A 22,249-nucleotide genomic window follows, 5' to 3' on the forward strand; every position below is an offset into this window, starting at 1 on the left:
TGCTTAATCACATTCTTCAGCTCATCTCTGAATTTCCTCTAGCTCACTGCATAAAAAAAGGTATTTGTGCAGCAACTCAAATTGCTAAGTGCATACTTGTTCAATAATGCTGAAGGTGTCATGAGAGTTCGCTTCTAAAAATTGAGTACCTGTGAATTGTACACATATAATATATATATATGAATGTTACCAACCATAAAACTATGAAACTACCAGATATGGTGAGTAGTAAAATCATCGATTTCCTTTGCTTCTCTGTCTCAGTATCAGTGTGATTCTGAATCTTGTTGTTTGCTCCAAGTCCCCTGCTCACTCTATTGGCCAGTACAATGTGTCTGATGGTCAGGGCATTGAGCAGCACGACCAACACAAAAGATGCAAATGGGGTTAAAATGGTTTCCAACCACAAAAATGCTACCCATACGGGTGAGATATAGAAGCTTGATTTTACATAGCAGCACCGTGGTACATTGTCAATTATTTCCCGAGCTTCATATATAAAGTAAATTGGAACACTGCTTAAAAGACTCCAGGAACACACCACTGCTAACACCACAGCCGCAGTTTTTTTTGGTGCAATATTTTGTTCTGAATTTCTGACAACAAATGGCCACAAATTGATCAATGGTGAAAGCAAGTAATATGGAGAAGTTTGCTGATGATACAAAGATGGGTGCGAAAGCAAATTGTGAGGATGATACAAACAATCTGCAAAGGGAAATAGATTGGCTAAGTGAGAGAGCAAAAATTTGGCAGATGGAGTATAATGTGGGGAAATGTTCGGTTTTCCACTCTGGCATAAAAAATAGAAAAGCAAATTATAATTTAAATGGAGAAACATTGTAAAGTGCTGCAGTACTTGGGGGTCCTTGTGCATGAAACACAAAAAATTGGTGTGCAGGTACAGCAAGTAATCAGGAAGGCAATTGGAATGTTGGCCTTTATTACAAGGGGGATCGAGTATAAAAGCAGAGAAGTCCTGCTACAACTGTACAGGGTATTGGGGAGGCCACACTGGAGTACTGTGTACAGTTTTGGTCCCCGTATTTAAGGAAGGATATACTTGCATTGGAGGCTGTTCAGAGAAGGTTCACTAGGTTGATTCTGGAGATGAAGGGGTTGACTTATGAGAATAGGTTGAGTAGGTTGGGCCTATACAGATTGGAGTTCAGAAAGAATTGAGATGTGATATTATTGAAACTTAAGATAATAAGAGGGCTCGACAAGGTGGATGCAAAGAGGATACTTCCACTCATAGGGGAAACTAAAACTAGGGGACATAGTCTCAGAATAAGGGGCCATCCATTTAAAACTGAGATAAGGAGAAATTTTTTCTCTGAGTGTTGCAAATCTATGTAATTCTCTGCCCCAGAGAGCTGTGGAGGCTGGGTCAGTGAATATATTTAAGGTGGAGATAGACAGATTTTTGAGCAATAAGGGAGTAAAGGGTTATGGGGAGTGGGCACCTCACCTCTGTAATTCAGTCTATTGTCCATGTTTAGACGAAAGCTGTAATGAGGTCTGGAACCGAATGGTCCTGACGGAATCACAACTGAGCATCGGTGAGCAGTTTGTTGTCTGTTATGCCCGCAGAACCTGAATTATTCTACTGAGACAAGTTAACAGATCGATAACTTTGTGCATCGTGCAAACTCTAGCATTGCGGGAAGGAACATGTGGGGCAACATTCAATAACACTCTGGACTTCATTAACACCTGCCATTAAGAAACTAATATTTGGAGTGTTGTTCACCAGGAAATCCATTCATCTGCAGACTTTAGATTGACCAATATTGCTGAGCTCTCTGAAGCAGCCTACAATAGGGGAGACATTCCGCTCTGCAGCACCGTTTTTTAGGCACTCCACTAATTTTTATAAAAATACCATCTGAGATGCGTGGTGCAGTTCTGGCAGGCATCTTTGTAACGGAATTTGCAGGACAAGGACCGCATCGCCTGTGGCTGTCAATGTGATGACAATGTGACTGTGATTCTGAACATTTATGCATTTTGCTCCTTTCAGACCGCCGCTGTTGATATAAACAACTCTCGCAGTTTGCAGTTCACTGCTGCATAAATGATGTCGGTGAGGTTCTCTATACAAAAACAGACAGATTAATTTAATTCCCTCTTGTCAGAGCCAAGTACAGTAAACTCTCATTAACCCGGATACGAATATAACGGAAAACCTGCCGTAATGGAATTTAAAATATTGCGAGATTCACACACGTGACTATCTCGCTCACTTCAACTATCGCAAATGTGGACAGGTTGCTCAATTACACATAAATTGATGCAGACGTGGACTTCTTGCTCACTTTTCAACTGTCACACACATTGAAAGCAGTTCATTGCAACGCATCAGTCTGTCGAGTGTATTTGTTCAAAACACCCTGAAATCAAACAATTTAAAATGCCTTCTGATAGCACTAAAAGCAAATGCAGCATTAGGAAATGAAAAGTATTGAACATTCAGCAGAAAATCGAAATTATAAAGAAGTCTGAAGCTGGCAGTAGTGTGCATACTTTGATGGACGATTATGAAGTTGAATCATCAACAATTTATGATATCAAGAAGCAAAAGAAAGATTTAGAAAGTTTCACCGCTGCTTCTGAATCTTCCGCGAAGGTGATGACCCACAAGAATTTGCAAAATCATAAGCTCGACAAACTAGACCAAGTGCTTTACAAATGGTTTTCTTTGAAACGGTCTGAAGATGTGGCAATTTCAGGGCCAATGATTACAGCAAAGGCCAAGGACTTCAAGATGAAAATGAATTTAACTGAAGAGTGCATTTTTTGATAAGGCTGGCTCACACGTTTTAAGCATCACCACAGCATTCACCAGCTGGATGTGACGGGCGAATTTGGAGGTTTTCATGTTCGGGCTAATAAAAAACAGGCTGTAAAAGAAATCATGGAGATTGTCAGCAGTGCACATGAAACAAACGCACTTAAATCCTTAGCAGAAGATGACATTGCTAAATGGATAGATGTTGACATCGAAACAGATGTAACACAAACTTATACTGACGAGGAACTTATCGCCATAGTCACCAATAAAGACAAATCTGACGAAGAGATGAGCGATTCAGACAGTGAAATTGAAGAAAAACAAAAAAAGACTTGGACACGTGCTGAAAAAGCAGTGAAATATGTTGTTTATTGTTAGGAGAATTCTCATTGTACTTCTCACAAGGTTCTGCAAATTCATATCATCCACAACATTTTAATTCAGAAGAAAATGAATTCATTGAAACAAGCAGATACAAGATCGCTATTTTAAAAATCAATCTCAAATGTCAATGCAGAAAAAGGAGCATCTGCAGACGAAGAAACATTGGCAGAAGTAGCAATTGAAGAAGCAGCAATGGCAGAATAAGCAAATTTAACAGAATAAAATACAACATGAATAAAATATTTTGTTTCATGTATTAGACATTTATTTTTAATTTCGAAAAGTGATGAATCAATTTTCATTTATTTTATTACGTTCACGTTCAAATAACGAACTAAATCTTAATTTTATTTATTCGATCTTATAAATTTAGCACTTGTCAACTATTTGTTTTATATTTTGAAAAGTTATGAATCGATTTTCAATCTGAATAGCTCATCGGAAAGAGCGAATCAAGATCTATACGATATGAGATATAAAATATTTCGTGGGTGGTTCTATCATCTTCAAAGATTAACTTTAAAATGTAAACTCGCCCTATCGGAAAATTCGTTTACCCGGAGTTGCCGAATCCCCAAACAATCCGGGTAAATGAGAGTTTACTGTAGATGGAAAGAGCACGGGGATTTGCACTGATTACAGCATTCTCCCTGGTGCAGGGCGCCATTGACTGCACGCACAGTGCCTTGCATGCACCTCATGTGAACTTGGCCCTTTTGTTGAACAGAGCGGGATTCCGCTCCTTCAGTGTGCAGTTGGTATGCGACCGTAGGCCTCGCTTCATGCAGATAAATGTCCGTTATCCTGGGAGTAGTCATGATTCCTTCATTCTGCGACAGTCCTCTGTGCCAGATGGTTTTGACCCACCATGGCAAGTCAAAGGCTGGACACTGGGCAAAACTTGCTATCCGCTGCTGACGTGGCTCATGACCCCATCCCCCCTTGAAATAAAGCTAGTGAACCTTCTGCTTTTTAACCAACTTATCAACTTGTGTCACTTCTCAGGACTTTTTTCATATGGACACCGAGTTCTCTCTGTTCATCTCCAGTTTTGGAAAGTGTACCACTTGTATACTGTTTTCCCACGATGCATATAGCCCCATTCTACACAACCTCGCCTAATAGGACAGCCCTTTCATCCCAGGAATCAATCTAGTGAACTTTTGTTGCATCCCCTCAACTAGATCCTTCCTTAGATACGGAGACGAAAACTGTGCACAGTGCTCTGGGTGTGGTCTCACCAAAGCACTGTAAAATTGCAGCAAATCTTCACTTGAACTCCAACTCCCTTGGAATAAAATACCATTTTCCTCCATAATTGCTTGTTGCGCCTGCATGTTAAATTTCTATGCTTCGTGTTCAAGGACAGCCAAATCCTCTGAACACAAACATTTAATAGTTTCTCACCATTTGAAAAATATTGTGGTTTTCTATTCATCCTACCACAGTAAATAACCCCACATTTCCCCACACGGTACTCCATCTGGCACTTATTGGCCTCTCACTTAGAAACATAGAAATTTACAGCGCAGAAGGAGGCCATTTCGGCCCATTGTGTCCGCGCCTGCCAACAAAGAGCCGCACGGCCCTTGATCAGCAGCCCATATAAATCTATGAACAATGACGGAAAGGCAAAGAGCACCCAGCCGAACCAGTCCGCCTCATACAACTGCAACACCCCTTATACTGAAAAATCTACACTCCGGAGCCATGTGATCACCTGGGAGAGGCAAAAACCAGATAAAAACCCAGGTCAATTTAGGGAGAAAGAAATCTGGGAAAATTCCTCTCCGACCCATCCAGGTGATCGAAACTAGTCAAGGAGATCAGCCTGGCTGTATTCGATTGCCTGCAGTACTTACCATTATAGCTGCGCCGTCCGACAAAAGGTCATCCATGCTAATCCCAATTACCAGCTCTAGATCCATAACCCTGCAGGTTACGGCCTTCAAGTGCCCATCCAACCATCTCTTAAAAGTGGTGAGGGTTTCTGCATCCACCACGCTTCCAGGCAGCGAATTCCAGATGCCCACAACCCTCTGTGTAAAGAAGCCCCCCTCAAATCCCCTCTAAATCTTCCACCAACCACCTTAAAACTATGTCCCCTTGTAATAGACCCCTCCACCAATAGCAATAGACCCTTACTATCCACTATGTCCAGGCCCCTCAATATTTTGTACACCTCAATGAGGTCTCCTCTCAACCTCCTCTGTTCCAATGAGAACAAACCCAGCCTACCCAATCTGTCCTCATAACTAAGATTCTTCATTCCAGGCAGCATCCTAGAAAATCTTCTCTGCACCCTCTCTAGTGCAATCACCTCCTTCCTATAATATGGCGACTAGAACTGCACGCAGTACTCCAGCTGTGGCCTAACCAAAGTATTGTACAATTTAAGCAGAACCTTCCTGCTCTTATATTCTATGCCTCGGCCAATAAAGGCAAGCATTCCGTATGTCTTCTTAACCACCTTATCCACCTGGCCTGCTACTTTCAGGGATCGTGGACAAGCAGTCCAAGGTCCCTTTGTTCATCTACACTATTAAGTGGCCTACCGCTTAATGTGTATACCCTTTCCTTATTAGCCTTTCCAAAATGCATCGCCTCACACTTCTCTGAATTAAATTCCATTTGCCACTGCTCTGTCCACCTGACCAGTAGATTGATATCCCCCAGCAACCCATGACTTTCCTTTTCATTGTCAACCACACAGCCAATTTTAGTGTCGTCTGCAAACTTCGTAATCATACTCCATATATTCAAATCTAAATCATTGATATACACCACAAAAAGCAAGGGACCCAATACTGAGCCCTACGGTACCCCACTGGAAACATGCTTCCAGTCACAAAAACATCCATCAATCATTACCCATTGCTTCCTACCTCCGAGCCAATTTTGGATCCAACTTGCCACTTTGCCCTGGATCCCATGGGCTTTAACCTTCATGACCAGTCTACCATGCCGGCCCTGATCAAAAGCCTTGCTAAAGTCCATATATACTACATCGTACGCACTATCCTCATCGACCCTTTTGGTTACCTCCTCAAAAAATTCAATCAGGTTAGTCAAACTCGATCTTCCCTTAACATATCCGTGCTGACTGTCCCTAATTAATCCTTGCCTATCCAAATGCAGATTTATCCTGTCTTTCAGGATTCTTTCCAATAGTTTTCCCACCATTGAGGTTAGGCTGACAGGCCTGTAATTACTCGGCCTATCCCTTTTTCTCTTCTTAAACAAAAGTACTACATTAGCAGTCCTCCAATCCTCCGGCACCATGCCCATATCCAAAGAGGACTGGAAATTGATGGCCTCTGCTATTTCCTCTTTTACTTCGCTCAACAACCTGGGATGCATTTAATCCGGGCCTGGGGACTTATCTACTTTCAAAGCGGCTAACCCCCTCAATACTTCCTCTCTCACTATATTTATTTCATCCAGAATATCACACTCCTCCTCTATAACAGTATCTGCATTACCTCTTTCCTTTGTGAAAACAGATGCAAAGTATTCGTTAAGGATCCTACCAACATCTTCCGCCTCCACACAAAGATTACCCTCATGATCTCTAATACGTCCTACTCTTTCTTTAGTTACCTTCTTATTCTTAATATATTCATGGAACATCTTAGGGTTTTCTTTAATTTTACTGACCAAGAATTTCTCATGCTCTTAGCAGTCCTAATATCCTTTTTAATTTTGCCTCAACTTTCTATATTCCTCTAAAAATTCTAAAGTATTTAGCTGTTGATATATGACATAAGCGTCCCTTTTTTTCTTAATCCTCCCCTGTAAGTTCCTAGACATCCAAGGGGCTCTAGAATTATTTTTCCCAGCCTTTTTCTTTAAGGGCACATATTTGGCCTGAGCAGTCCGGATCTCCTCCTTGAATGCCTCCCACTGTTCCGACACTGATTTACCCACAAGTAGCTGTTTCCAGTCCACTATGGCCAAATCATTCCTTAACTTAGCAAAATTAGCTTTTCCGCAATTCGGAATTTTTTTTCCAGGCCTATTCTTGTCATTATCCATAACCAACTTGAATCTGACTGAATTATGGTCACTGGCACCCAAGTGCTCCCCCACTAATACCCCTTCAACCTGCCCAGCTTCATTCCCCAAAACTAAATCCAAGACTGCCCCCTCTCGTGTTGGGCGTACTACATACTGACTAAAAAAATTCTCTTGAATACATCTCAAGAATTCCACACCCTCGATACCCTTCACACTAAATTTGTCCCAATCAATATTTGGATAGTTAAAATCCCCTACGATTACTACCTGAGCATTCCGATCTCCATGGTTTTTAGACTTCACAGCAATTTGCCTACATATTTGATCCTCTATCTCCCTCCCACTGTTTGGGGGGTCTATATCACATGTCCAGCAGTGTGATAGCACCTTTTTTATTTTTCAATTTGACCCATATGGCCTCATTTGATGATCCCTCTAATATATCATCCCTCCTCACCGCTGTAATAGTTTCTACCGCAACCCCTCTCCCCTTTTTACCCCCCTCCCTATCTTGTCTAAAAATCCTGTAGCCAGGAATATTGATCTGCCAAACCTGCCACTCTTTCAGCCATGTTTTTGTAATGGCTATAATGTCATACTCCCAAGTGTCTACCTGTGCTCTTAGCTCATCCGTCTTTTCGCTGTACTCCTTGCATTAAAGTATATACCATTCAGCACAGGAAGACTGTTATGTATGTAAACCTGTAAATACCATGTCTAAACACCAGAGGGTTTATCCCCTGGAGTCCCAAGGAAGCCCACAATCCCTTGGGAGCACCTGTATATAAGGAGGCCTCACAGGCTGGAGAGGCACTCTGAGATCTGTAATAAAGGACTGTGGTCACACCTTACTGGGAGCTTGCAACATCGAGTCTGACTCTTTACTCAAGACATAACAAAGACCTCCTTGCTTACTGCACACTAAGCCCTGTTTCATCTGTCTTACAGATTTGCTTTCTAGATCTGTCTATATCTCTTAGTCTGTCTATATCTTTTTGAAAATTATTTGTGTTCTCCTCACAGCTTTCTGTCCCACCTAGCTTTGTATCATCAGCAGACTTGGATACATTACATATGGTGTCTTCATCCAAGTCATTCATATCGATTGTAAATAGCTGAGGCTCCAGCACTGATCCTTGCGGCAATCCACCAGTAACAGTCTGTCAACCGGAAAATGACCTGTTTATTCCTACTTTCTGTTTTCTGTCATTTAACCAATCCACTATATATGCTAATTAGTCCGTATCTTCAGGAACACCCTTTCGTGTGGCACCTTATAGAATGCCATATCAAAATCTAAATACACTACATCCATTGGTTCTCGTTTATCTATCCTGCTAGTTACATCCTCAAAAAGCTCAAAAGATTTGTCAAACTTGATTTCCCTTTCATAAATCCCTGTTTTCTTTCTCCCTCCTTTATTGAATAACAATGTTACATTTGCTAACTTCCAATCCATTCGGACCGTTCCAGAAACTAGGGAATCCTGAAAGATCACAACCAATGCATTCATGAATACAAACACAAAATGCTGCAAATGTGAAATAAAAACAGGAAATGCTGCAAACACTCAGCAATGCCCGTAGAGAGCAAAACAGAGTTGAAGCTTCAAGTCCATGACCTTTTGATAGAACTGGAAGAGTTAGAAATAGTATAGGTGTAACAAGTACAAAGGCAGGGCGATTGGGATGGGAGGAAAGAACAAAAGAGAAGATCTGTGAAAGGGAGGAAGGCAGGAATGATTAAATGAATCAAGCTGCAAGGCAAAAGGTGATAAGAACATAAGAACATAAGAATTAGGAACAGGAGTAGGCCATCTAGCTCCTCGAGCCTGCTCTGCCATTCAATAAGATCATAGCTGATCTGGTCGTGGACTCAGCTCCACTTACCCGCCCTCTCCCCGTAACCCTTAATTCCCTTATTGCTTAAAAATCTATCTATCTTTGACTTGAAAACATTCAATGAGCCAGCCTCAACTGCTTCCTTGGGCAGAGAATTCCACAGATTCACAACCCTCTGGGAGAAGAAATTCTTTCTCAACTCGGTTTTAAATTGGCTCCTCCGTATTTTGAGGCTGTGCCCCCTAGTTCCAGTCTCCCCCACCAATGGAAACAACCTCTCTGCCTCTATCTTGTCTATCCCTTTCATGATTTTAAATGTTTCTATAAGATCACCCCTCATCCTTCTGAACTCCAAGGAGTAAAGACCCAGTCTACTCAATCTATCATCATAAGGTAGCCCCCTCATTTCTCGAATCAGCCTAGTGAATCGTCTCTGTACCCCTTCCAAAGCTAGTATATCCTTCCTTAAGTAAGGTGACCAAAACTGCACGCAGTACTCCAGATGAAGCCTTACCAATACCTGATACAGTTGCAGCAACACCTCCCTGCTTTTGTACTCCATCCCTCTCGCAATGAAGGCCAACATTCCATTTGCCTTCCTGATTACCTGCTGCACCTGCAAACTAACCTTTTGGGATTCATGCACAAGGACCCCCAGGTCCCTCTGCACCACGGCATGTTGTAATTTCTCCCCATTCAAATAATATTCCCTTTTACTGTTTTTTTTCCCAAGGTGGATGACCTCACACTTTCCGACATTGTATTCCATCTGCCAAACCTTAGCCCATTCGCTTAACCTATCCAAATCTCCTTGCAGCCTCTCTGAGTCCTCTACACAACCCGCTTTCCCACTAATCTTAGTGTCATCTGCAAATTTTGTTGCACTACACTCTGTCCCCTCTTCTAGGTCATCTATGTATATTGTAAACAGTTGTGGTCCCAGCACTGATCCCTGTGGCACACCGCTAACCACTGATTTCCAACCGGAAAAGGACCCATTTATCCCGACTCTCTGCTTTCTGGTTCGCCAGCCAATTCTCTATCCATGCTAATACATTTCCTCTGACTCCGCGTACCTTTATCTTCTGCAGTAACCTTTTGTGTGGCACCTTATCGAATGCCTTTTGGAAATCTAAATACACCACATCCATCGGTACACCTCTATCCACCATGCTCGTTATATCCTCAAAGAATTCCAGTAAGTTAGTTAAACATGACTTTCTTTTCATGAATCCATGCTGTGTCTGCTTGATTGCACTATTCCTATCCAGATGTCCCGCTATTTCTTCCTTCATGATAGTTTCAAGCATTTTTCCCACTACAGATGTTAAACTAACCGGCCTATAGTTACCTGCCTTTTGCCTGCCCCCTTTTATAAACAGAGGCGTTACATTAGCTGCTCTCCAATCCGCTGGTACCTCCCCAGAGTCCAGAGAATTTTGGTAAATTATAACAAATGCATCTGCTATAACTTCCGCCATCTCTTTTAATACCCTGGGATGCATTTCATCAGGACCAGGGGACTTGTCTACCTTCAGTCCCATTAGTCTGTCCAGCACTACCTCCCTAGTGATAGTGATCATCTCAAGGTCCTCCCTTCCCACATTCCTCTGACCAGCAATTTTTGGCATGGTTTTTGTGTCTTCCACTGTGAAGACCGAAGCAAAATAATTGTTTAAGGTCTCAGCTATTTCCATATTTCCCATTATTAAATCCCCCTTTTCATCGTCTAAGGGACCAACATTTACTTTAGTCACTCTTTTCCATTTTATATATCTGTAAAAGCTTTTACTATCTGTTTTTATGTTTTGCGCAAGTTTACCTTCGTAATCTATCTTCCCTTTCTTTATTGCTTTTTTAGTCATTCTTTGCTGTTGCTTAAAATCTTCCCAATCCTCTAGTTTCCCACTAACCTTGGCCATCTTATACGCATTGGTCTTTGATTTGAAACTTTCCTTTATTTCCTTGGTTATCCACGGCTGGTTATCTCTTCTCTTGCCGCCCTTCTTTTTCACTGGAATATATTTTTGTTGCGCATTATGAAAGAGCTCCTTAAAAGTCCTCCACTGTTCCTCAATTGTGCCACGGTTTAGTCCTTGTTTCCAGTCTACTTTAGCCAACTCTTCCCTCATCCCACTGTAGTCCCCTTTGTTTAAGCATAGTACGCTCGTTTCTGACACAACTTCCTCATCCTCAATCTGTATTACAAATTCAACCATATTGTGATCACTCATTCCGAGAGGATCTTTGACGAGGAGATCGTTTATTTTTCCTGTCTCGTTACACAGGACCAGATCCAAAATGGCTTGCTCCCTTGTAGGCTCTGTTACATACTGTTCTAAGAAACAATCCCGTATGCATTCTATGAATTCCTCCTCCAGGCTACCCCCTGCGATTTGATTTGACCAATCGATATGTCGGTTAAAATCCCCCATAACTACTGCCGTTCCTTTTTCATGTGCCTCCATTATTCCCTTGATTATTGCCCGCCCCACCTTGAAGTTATTATTTGGGGGCCTATAAACTACGCCGACCAGTGACTTTTTCCCCTTACTATCTCTAATCTCCACCCACAATGATTCAACAATTTGTTCATTGGAGCCAATATCATCCCTCACAACTGCCCTGATATCATCCCTTATTAACAGAGCTACCCTGCCTCCCTTCCCTTCCTGCCTATCTTTCCGAATCATCAGATACCCCTGTCCGTTTAATTCCCAGTCCTGGCCACCTTGCAACCATGTCTCTGTAATGGCCACCAAATCATACCCATTTGTAATGATTTGCGCCGTCAACTCATTTACGTTATTTCTAATGCTGCGTGCAATTAGTTAGAGTGTTTTCATCCTAGTTTTTAAACCATGATTTTTAGTTTTTACCCCTCCTGCAGCCCTTTTATATTCAGTGGCCCTTTTTGTTACTTGCCTTTGGTTTCTCTGCCCTCCACTTTTACTCATCTCTTTTCTGTCTTTTGTTTTTGTCTCCTTTTTGTTTCCCTCTGTCTCCCTGTATTGGTTCCCATCCCCCTGCCATATTAGTTTAACTCCTCACCAACAGCACTAGCAAACACTCCCCCGAGGACATTAGTTCCGTTCCTGCCCAAGTGCAGACCGTCCGGTTTGTACTGGTCCCACCTCCCCCAGAACCTGTTCCAATGTCCCACGAATTTGAATCCCTCCCTGCTGCACCACTGCTCAAGCCACGTATTCATCTGTGCTATCCTGCGATTCCTACTCTGACTTGCACGTGGCACTGGTAGCAATCCCGAGATTACTACTTTTGAGGTTCTACTTTTTAATTTAACTCCTAGCTCCTTAAATTCGTCTCGTAGGACCTTATCCCTTTTTTTACCTATGTCGTTGTTACCAATGTGCACCACGACAACTGGCTGTTCTCCCTCCCTTTTCAGAATGTCCTGCACTCGCTCAGAGACATCCTTGACCCTTGCACCAGGGAGGCAACATACCATCCTGGAGTCTCGATTGCGGCCGCAGAAACGCCTATCTATTCCCCTTATGATTGAATCCCCTATCACTAACGCTCTCCCACTCTTTTTTATGCCCTCCTGTACAACAGAGCCAGCCATGGTGCCATGAACTTGGCTGCTGTTGCTCTCCCCTAATGAGTCATCTCCCTCAACAGCACTCAAAACAGTGTATCTGTTTTGCAGGGGGATGACCAGATGGGACCCCTGCACTACCTTCTTTGTACTACTCTTCCTGCTGGTCTTCCATTTCCTAGCTGGCTGTGGATCCTTCTCATGCGGTAAGATCAACTCACTACACATGCAACTTATGTCATTCTCAGCATCGTGGATGCTCCAGAGTGAATCCACCCTCAGCTCTAATTCCACAACGCGGTCCATCAGGAGATGGAGGCAGATACACTTCTTACACACGTAGTCGTCAGGGACACCGGAAGCGTCCCTGAGTTCCCACATGGCACAGGAGGAGCATATCACGTGACCGAGCTCTCCTGCCATGCCTTAACCCTTAGATACCCTTAAATTGGTAATAACAATGTTACCGTTTACTTACTGATATAAAAAGAAAAAGAAAATAAAAAGAAAAGCTACTCACCAATCACCAGCCAATCACTTACCCCATTGGCTGTGACGTCACCTTTTGATTCCTTTCTACTTCTTTTTTGCTTTCTCTCCCCCTGTAGCTGCACCGGTACGCCTTTTATAGGCCGCTCCGACGCTGCTCCCGCCTCTCACCAACTGCCGCTGACTCTCGAGCTCCCGCTGGGCCTTTTATAGGCCGCTCCGACGCTGCTCCCGCCTCTCACCAACTGATGGTAATGGGACAATGCATCCACTTCAGCCACCTCTTTTAGCACTCTATAATGTAGGCCACCAGGTCCAAGCCATTTTTGAGCTCAGTCCCATTAATTTCTCCAGTACTTTTTCTTCACTAATATTAATCACTTTAAGTTCCTCACTCACATTAGACCCTTGGTTCCTCACTATCTCTGGTATGCTTTTGTATCTTCTACTGTTAAGATAGATACAAACATGTGTTTAACATCCCTGCCAACATTATTCCCTATTATGTTGTTTCCTGTCCCTGCCTCTAAGTATTCTCTTCATTTTTACATACTTTTAGAAGCTGTTAAAATCGGTTTGTATATTTCTTGCTAGTTTATTCTCATATTCTATTTTCTCCCTGTGGAAGAAAACGATCTATGTCCTATTTTAAAGGAAAGGGTTAAGTTCACTTTTTGCTGATTTTGTAGAATTAGTGGAGCTAGAAAAAACACCCACACTTCTCTGCCTTGAAACAAAGAATGTTGTAAATACATGACTATCTGGTATGTGTATGAGTTTCCAGATACCCTGCTTATCAGGATACGGATAGGAAGAAACTATGCAAGGACAGATAAAGTGTGCCTCCCGAAATGTCCTTTGAACTCACAGAATGTATGATTAATGTTCATGTGTGGTGTGTTTTCGATAAAGTTCCTGTTCTGACTGTATAAAGATAGAGCGGGTTTGCTTGTAAAACTCAGAGTATTTGCCTCGGTGCGGACTGAGCAAGCTCTCCGAGATATCTCGTTTGTAAAATAAAATTCTCTCGAAGCGCGACTCTGAAAGCCTCCGCCTGAGTTAATTTAACTTAGAAATTTCCTCGACAGATTCTGGCGTAGTCAGACAGGATCTCTAAAAAACGAGATCCAAAAGAACTAAATTTAACTTTTAAAGAGAAAAGAGGAATTTTAAGGACCTTCCTAGCTGAAAGGGGGAACGTGCCTAGGCCGTCCCAGCTAAAAGGGGGACGAGCCGCCGAGATCCCCTGGGGGGTGAGGCATTTAAGGTAGCTACCGCAAAGAAGCTAAAATAACAAAAAGGCAAAAGGAGACCCCGAGCTGAGCGGAAAAGAGAACACCGGTGAGCACTTTGTAAATTACTGTATATTTTGTAGGATTGTCCTAACTCTCATTTCAGAAAAGATCGCGAGACGTTGCACCCGGAAGAATGGGAAATGGCTCATGTCGAGCAGGGCGCTCGCACCCAGCTCCTAGAAAAGGAAAGAAAGACGATCTCTTGACTGAAAGAATGAAAGTACATCCTAAGACCGAGAAAAGAATCCGTAAGGTAGTAAAGCAACGAGAGAAGGTAGGAGATCCCATTGTGCCACCCGGCTCGCCGGCGGACACTGTAATTAAGGAAACAGGAAATGACAGATATGCGGTAATGTTTAGCAGCGATTTGTACGGTTGGTCTGATGGGGATTGGCCATATGGAGGAAGTTTTAAGTTATCTTTGATGGAAAACTTTTAAAAAATGGACAGAGGTTGCTAAGAGGCACCAACCCCCTAAGATTAAATCAGAAGAAAAGGAAAGAAGAGAAAATGAAAAACCTCCCTCTTACAGTCCTCCGGGCCTTCCTATCCCCTCAGCACCAGCAGTAGGACTCTATCCCCGCATAGAACCCCAAAAACAAGATAGTTGGCAGGAAATTATAGAAATAATCGCTGCCCATAGAAATCAAGTTCCGAGGGAACTAGCAGCCCCTCCGGATCAGCCATCTAATGGAGGAGCCGGTGGAGGAGATCCGGGAGCATCAGGATCAGGGGAAGCCGAAACAGTAGAGGGAGGGGTAGCAAACCAGGACACAGGGAAAAGAGGTCCTCACCAAACAAGGCGACAAACGGCAAAAGAAGCAGCCGACTCTACCGTCCACCAAAATCCTAGGGTAATGATAGGAACTACGGCAGTTCTGAAACCTTGGTCCCCTGGAGAAGCCAGAGATATGATCTCAGCCGCCCCAAATCTGGTAAAGAAACCGGTAGCATTTCACAACTGGCTTGAGCAAACGTGTACAATTTACAATCCGCTCCCAGGAGATGTTAAACTATTATTGCAAGCGGCCAATGGATCTTCCTGGCAGGGAGTAAAAGATATGTTCCCCATCCCACCAGGGGAAAATGGAGACTGGAGAATTAATGATGACTTGCTGAATGACAGCAATGAGTCATTAACCCATTGGCTGAAAAACCGAGGAAAGAACGCAATTCTGCAAGGGGCTAAAAAGCATGGGGATATAGGGGAAGTCACCCGCTGCTTGCAGAAAGCAGAATAATCAATGATAGATTTTGCAGGCAGATGGAAAAATAGTTGGGACAAACATGCAGGAATACCTATGGATCAAAATGAACCTTTGGCAGTGCAAACCTTGTTAAATTATATGTTGCCACAACAAGCCAGAACAGACAAGATAAAGGTTTTGGACTGGCAAGGAAAAGGTTGGAAAGCGACAATTACAGTACTGGCCAATATGGATAGGGAGGGACTGTTCACCTATAAAGACAACAAGTGAATAATGAGACTTTGATAGTCTCTAAAACAACACCTCTCCCTTTATTAGGAAGACAGACTTTGTGCAAACTAGGAGCCACAATTTATTGCACAAAGGAAGGGATGTTCATGGAGCTCCCCCCAAATAAAATCCATCAGTTCTTTAATGGGATTGAAGGGGAGAAAAGGGAAGATAACAAAGAAAAGGCTACCCTCTATTGTTGGCAATTGAATGGCTACTTCTATTCCCCCTTGATACATGAAGTTATACAAAATCTAAAAGCTAAAATTGACTCTAATACTGAAGAATTGATGTATATAATTTTGACAAGCTTTGAGGCAGTTCAGCTTCACTGTACAGCTTGGTACACTCGACAAAAAGCTGAAACTTACCAGTGTTTGGTACAATCCTTTTTAAATAGAGAAGAAATAGTAGAAGCTACGCCCGCATTTAATTTGGACCAGAAGGATTGGGGGTAGCCATGGATTTGACACCCTTACAGCAGCAGCGGTTTAGAGAAGAGAACTCGACACCCCATCTGACATTGGCTGTAAAACCGCCAGCGAAACCCAAAGATATGGGTCCGATGATTGTAGAAATAGAAAAGGAAAAACAGCAACAAGGCTATCAACCTTGGGCAGTAATAGAATTGCAGAATGTTCAGATAGAATTTATCACCCGCACCAGGGGGATTCTCCAGTGGAAAAGTAAAAGTCATGCCTCCACTTTTGAAAAACAGCAATCCCCTGGACAGCCAAGCCCTAAGCTTCCAATGGCATTGAATCAAGTATCTTCTGAACTTTGGGCAAAACATAAGAATCATGTTGGGCAAGTACATTCTGCAGTACCCCATCGGGTACAATTGATAAAGAACGCCGTGTTACCAAGCATTAGGCAGTTCAGACTGCCTCCAGAGGCAGAAGATGGGATAGAGCCAGTCATTTCTGCATTGTTGGAACAAGGAGTTCTAGAAAAGACACAGAGCCCGTGTAACACTCCGATATTGCCCATACCAAAGGTTAATAGGCCGAATGAGTGCAGATTTGTGCAAGATCTGAGAGCTATTAATAAGATAGTAGTCCCTATCACCCCTGTGGTACCGGACACCAACATTATACTATCTGCTATCCCACCAACAGCAATTGTCTTTACTGTGGTAGATCTGTGTTCAGCCTTTTTCTCCATCCCATTAAATCAAGAGAGTCAGTATCTGTTTGCTTTCACCTACAAGAAACAGCAGTACACATGGACCAGGTTGCCCCAAGGATACACCGAAAGCCCCGCAGTATATGCAGCAGCAGTAAAAAGAGACCTCGAAGACTGTTCATTATCGGACCAGTCTGTGCTGTTGCAGTATGCGGACGATTTGCTTGTGGCTTCTAGCCATGGATACAGGTGCATGCAAGATTCCCTGAAACTGTTACAGCACCTATGTGAAAGAGGGCACCGAGTGTCGTTACAAAAGTTACAATTTTGTCAGACTCAAGTCCAGTACCTGGGTTTTCACATATCTCAAGGGCAGAGGCAGCTAGGACCAGAAAGAATTCAGACAATACAAAGTGCCACCACACCGAAGACAAAGAAGGATATCTTGTCATTTTTGGGGATGGTTGGGTACTGTAGACAATGGATCCCTGATTATCGAGAATGGGATGCGGTCCTAAGATCAGCTGCCCTAAATGATGCCCCACCCAAGGTGAAGTGGACCCCAGAGAGAGAGGAGGCATTTAAACAGTTAAAGAAAGCCATCACTAATGCGTTGGGACTTCCGAATTATGGAAAACCTTTTCAGATGTATGTGAATGAGAAAGAAGGATTTGCAACAGCAGTACTAACCCAAGAACATGGTGGGGGAAATAGACCAGTGGCTTATTATTCGGTTTTGTTGCCTCCAGTAGTAAGGGGAATGCCAGCATGTCTACGTGCTGTAGCTGCTACTGCGGTGATGGTGGAGAAGTCGGTACCTATTGTTTTGGACTATCCATGTACTGTCATTACAGCCCATGCTATGTTGTTACTTTTGAATTCAGCTGCCACACAACACTTTACAGCGTCTCGAAGAACAGGTTATGAAGTATTACTGCTGTCACACCCTAACTATACCTTTCGGCGCGCACCGGTAGTAAACCCAGCCACCTTTCTTCCTACTAAAGAAGTAGAGGATCCAGATCAGCATGATTGTCTGTTAACGGTGGAAATAACCATCTTACCAAGACCAGATTTGCTCACAGAGCCCATGGACAATCCAGATCTTATTCTCTATACGGATGGATCATCACATAGGCCGTCGGATGATTTTCTTTTGGCAGGCGATGCTATTGTAAATCCCCACGAAACTGTTGAAGCATTTGTCTTGCCTCCCCGAACCTCAGCTCAGGCTGCTAAATTGTTTGCCCTCACTAGAGCTTGTATAATAGCTAAAGATCAAACTGCTAATATCTATACTGATTCTAGATATGCATTCGGTGTGGTCCATGATTTTGGACAACTGTGGAAAAACAGAGGCTTTATCACCTCTGGTGGAAAGCATATTAAGCACTCTCAACTGGTGCTTACTCTATTAGACGCCATTCAGTTGCCAAGTAAGGTAGCCGTTATCAAATGTGCAGCTCACACAACCGGTGAGGATGAGGTATCAGTAGGAAATAGGAGGGCTGAAGAAGCAGCCAAACGGGCCGCTTCGGTGCAAGTCGATTGCCTTCAGGCAGTCGCAGTCTCCCCTCCACATATACTAGACATCCAACAACTTAAAACAGTCCAACAACAAGTTACTGTACAAGAAAGAAGGACTTGGGAACACCAAGGTGGTTTTCTCAAAAACAACATTTGGTGTCACCCTGATGGGCGAACTGTTTGCCCTAGGTCTCTATTTTTGCCCCTGTCTCGCCTAGCACACGGTCAGGCTCACATGGGCAAAGGAGGGATGATACATGCTATTAATGCACAGTGGTATGCACCAGGAATAACAGTAGTAATTGAAAAAGTTGCTAGAACATGCCAAATTTGTCAACAAAATAACAGAGGTAAAACACCTGCTGAATATGATCATCTACCCCAACCAAATATGCCCTTTGAAAATTGATTTTGTCCACATGCCTCCAGTATCAGGTCTTAAGTACCTATTAGTCATGGTAGATATGTTCACAAGGTGGGTAGAAGCATACGCCACTAGGAGAGACGATGCCTGAACAGTAGTAAAAATTCTATTTAAAGAAATAGTACCAAGATATGGGATACCTATGGGAATCAACAGTGACAGGAGAACACACTTCACAGGAAAAATAGTGCAAAATCTTGCGGAAGCATTAGGTTTCCAGTGGAAGTTACATATACCATATCAACCACAGTCCTCGGGAATGGTAGAGAGAGTAAATGGGATAATAAAATCTACCCTCACCAAGGTATGTCAGGAGACAGGACTAAAGTGGCCAGATGCCTTACCATTGGTACTGTATACAATTAGAAACCAAAAAAACCGAAACACTGGTTTGACACCACATGAAGCCTTGTTGGGAAGACCAATGCCTACCAGCGTAAAACCACCACTGGTGGCTGAAAAAATAGCATTAATTTGGAATGATGAAAAATCACTAAAGTATGCTCAAGCCATGTGTGAAAAAGCGAGGAGTCTGCACGAACAAATAAAGCAGACACAGGTGCCCCCGTCGGAAGGAAATATGCACCCTTTCAGGCCTGGAGATCAAGTGTTAGTAAAAACATTAAATAAAGAATCCTTTTCTCCTAGGTGGAAAGATAATTCTCACAACATGAACCACTTTGAAGTTGGAAAAGCACCCGAACTGGGTGCATGCAACCCACTGTAAATATTATTTCCCCGGCGAATTACAGCCGAAAGAAAAGGCATTGATCCAGGACGAGCTACGGTTGCCCGACTAAGAAAACAGCCATCTTCTCGCTGAAGAACTGTACCTGCTCTTATTTTGTGTTCACTCATTGTGTATTTTGAACTTAAAAGTATCTATAGTTACCAAAAGTCCAGGGACGAATGTCAGAACTCATTTGTATGCCAGTTTGGGCCTTTATTATTTGGGTTACTGTTACTATCGTGCTTGCGTGTTGTTATTGTAACAAATTCGTTCAAGAGTGTTATAGAAGTAAACAGAAAAGGGAAGATGAGGCGGGACGCTTGGAAAAACTATAGGCGGACATTGGGCATTCTGATCATTTTAGCAGTAAAGAAAGTCAGACTGGGAGAAGAATTACTTGAAGAAACAGGTACACCCATTGTATGTTTAAAGAAATGATCAGACAGTTGTTGAGAGCCGAGCTAGAAAGGAAAATATTATCCTTCCATGCTGACACATGGGAAAGGTTGCTGAAAATCAATCAGAAGGATAAGCTTCTTAATTTAACCATGAAACCCCAAGAAAGATATACCAGTTGTGATTCAAAAGGATGTAACATAACTATGGAAATAGTAAATAAGACGAGAAAAGAAATTTGGTGTCAGTTCCAAGTAATGCCCCAGTTGTTTGGACAGAACTTTTGGTACCCAGAATGACACTGATATTACAGAAATAGGACAGAATGAGGTCTGTGTGACCGGAAATAAACCTGTCTATCTAGATGGAATTTTGTATAGGCCCCCCATTAATAAATGCGTGAGAGGAGTCTACACCCTGTGTGACCCAGAAGAAAAAAGAACTTATACCTTTGGGCAATGGCAAAATGTAGAAAAATATCTGTCTGTGCACAAGATTGAACCCTTACCCCCTGTAATTAATTTGACCAGACTGCACAATTTGATACGTAATGACAAGGAAATTGAGGAAGCTCTGTCAAAACGAGGCAGAAACATCCACCAATTTAGAGTCGAAATGAGTTACAAGAAGGGGCAACTAGTAAGAATCGCAGATGAAGTCACCTCTTTGACAGTACACCACTGGTGGGATGTCTTTTTCGGATGGTCCCCAAAAGCTTCAGCAGTACTGAAGCTTGTCATACACCCCATAGTAATCTTAGATGTGGTTATGCTTATATTGTTAATAATCATTTGTGGAATGTGGATAAAGTTGAAAAAATTAATTAGTCAAGTAATGGGCCTGGTATCCCAAGTAGAAAGGAAAAGTGTGTTCGTGAAAGGAAGGTTAAGTCGCATAGAAGGAAAATATAAAACACTGTGTTGATCTAGTAGAAGATCAACAAGGAGGGAATTGTGGAAGAAAACGATCTATGTCCTATTTTAAAGGAAAGGGTTAAGTTCACTTTTTGCTGATTTTGTAGAATTAGTGGAGCTAGAAAAAACAACCACACTTCTCTGCCTTGAAACAAAGAATGTTGTAAATACATGACTATCTGGTATGTGTATGAGTTTCCAGATACCCTGCTTATCAGGATACGGATAGGGAGAAACTATGCAAGGACAGATAAAGTGTGCCTCCCGGAATGTCCTTTGAACTCACAGAATGTATGATTAATGTTCATGTGTGGTGTGTTTTAGATAAAGTTCCTGTTCTGACTGTATAAAGATAGAGCGGGTTTGCTTGTAAAACTCAGAGTATTTGCCTCGGTGCGGACTGAGCAAGCTCTCCGAGATATCTCGTTTGTAAAATAAAATTCTCTCGAAGCGCGACTCTGAAAGCCTCCGCCTGAGCTAATTTAACTTAGAAATTTCCTCGACACTCCCTCTTTAACAATATACTGGTCATTGTTTGTGGATTTCTAAAACTCTCGCAATGCTCAGGCTTACTACTCACTTGACAACATTATAAGCCGCTGATTTTTATCTAATACTATCCTTAATCTCTTTAGTTAGCCACGGATGGATCACATTTAACATGGAGATGTTATTATTGATCAATCGAAAGTATATTCGTTGAGAATTAGGAAACATTTCTTTAAATGTTCGTCATTGCTTATCTTACGTCATAACTTTTAATCTAATTTCCGAGTGTATCTTAGCAAACTAACCCTCATGCCTATGTAATTGGCTTTATTTAAGTTTAAGCATCTAGTTTCAAACTTAAGTACTTCACTCTCGAATTCAACTTGAAATTAATCATATTATGATCACTCTTCCCCAGAGCATCCCGTACAATGAGATTACTAATTAACCCCTTCTCATTACACAATACTTGGTCTAAAATAGCCTAGTTGGATCTACAATGTGTTGTTCTAGGAAACTGTCTCGAATACATTCCATGAACTTGTCCTCCAAACTATTTTTGCCAATTTGATTTTTCCATTTTATATGAAAACTAAAGTCCCCTGCGATTGTTGCATTGCCTTTTTTACAAGCTCTTTCGTAGCAGTACAGCTACTGTTAAGGGGCCTACAAACAAATCCCACCAGCCTTTTCTGCCCCTTGTTATTTCTTATCTCCACCTGTACTGATTCTAATTCTTGGCCTTCTGGATCAAGATCCTTCCTCATTACTGTCCTTATGACATCAT

At 42.3% G+C, this 22,249-nt stretch overlaps 1 protein-coding gene and 1 pseudogene across 1 annotated transcript in view; both read left to right on the top strand.

The window, feature by feature from the left end:
* The window catches only part of LOC139230222 (zinc-binding protein A33-like), an 853,736-nt pseudogene that overhangs the window by 569,820 nt on the left and 261,667 nt on the right, over window positions 1-22,249 (top strand).
* LOC139230592 (probable G-protein coupled receptor 139) overlaps window positions 2,918-22,249 on the top strand; it is a 40,214-nt gene continuing 20,882 nt past the window's right edge. Inside the window, exon 1 of the mRNA XM_070862415.1 lies at window positions 2,918-3,098. Within this exon, the coding sequence (XP_070718516.1) occupies window positions 2,918-3,098 (181 nt within the window). The remainder of the gene's footprint in view (window positions 3,099-22,249) is intronic.

Source organism: Pristiophorus japonicus, chromosome 19, assembly GCF_044704955.1.
Source record: "Pristiophorus japonicus isolate sPriJap1 chromosome 19, sPriJap1.hap1, whole genome shotgun sequence".
In the NCBI taxonomy this organism is placed as follows: Eukaryota; Metazoa; Chordata; class Chondrichthyes; family Pristiophoridae; genus Pristiophorus; species Pristiophorus japonicus.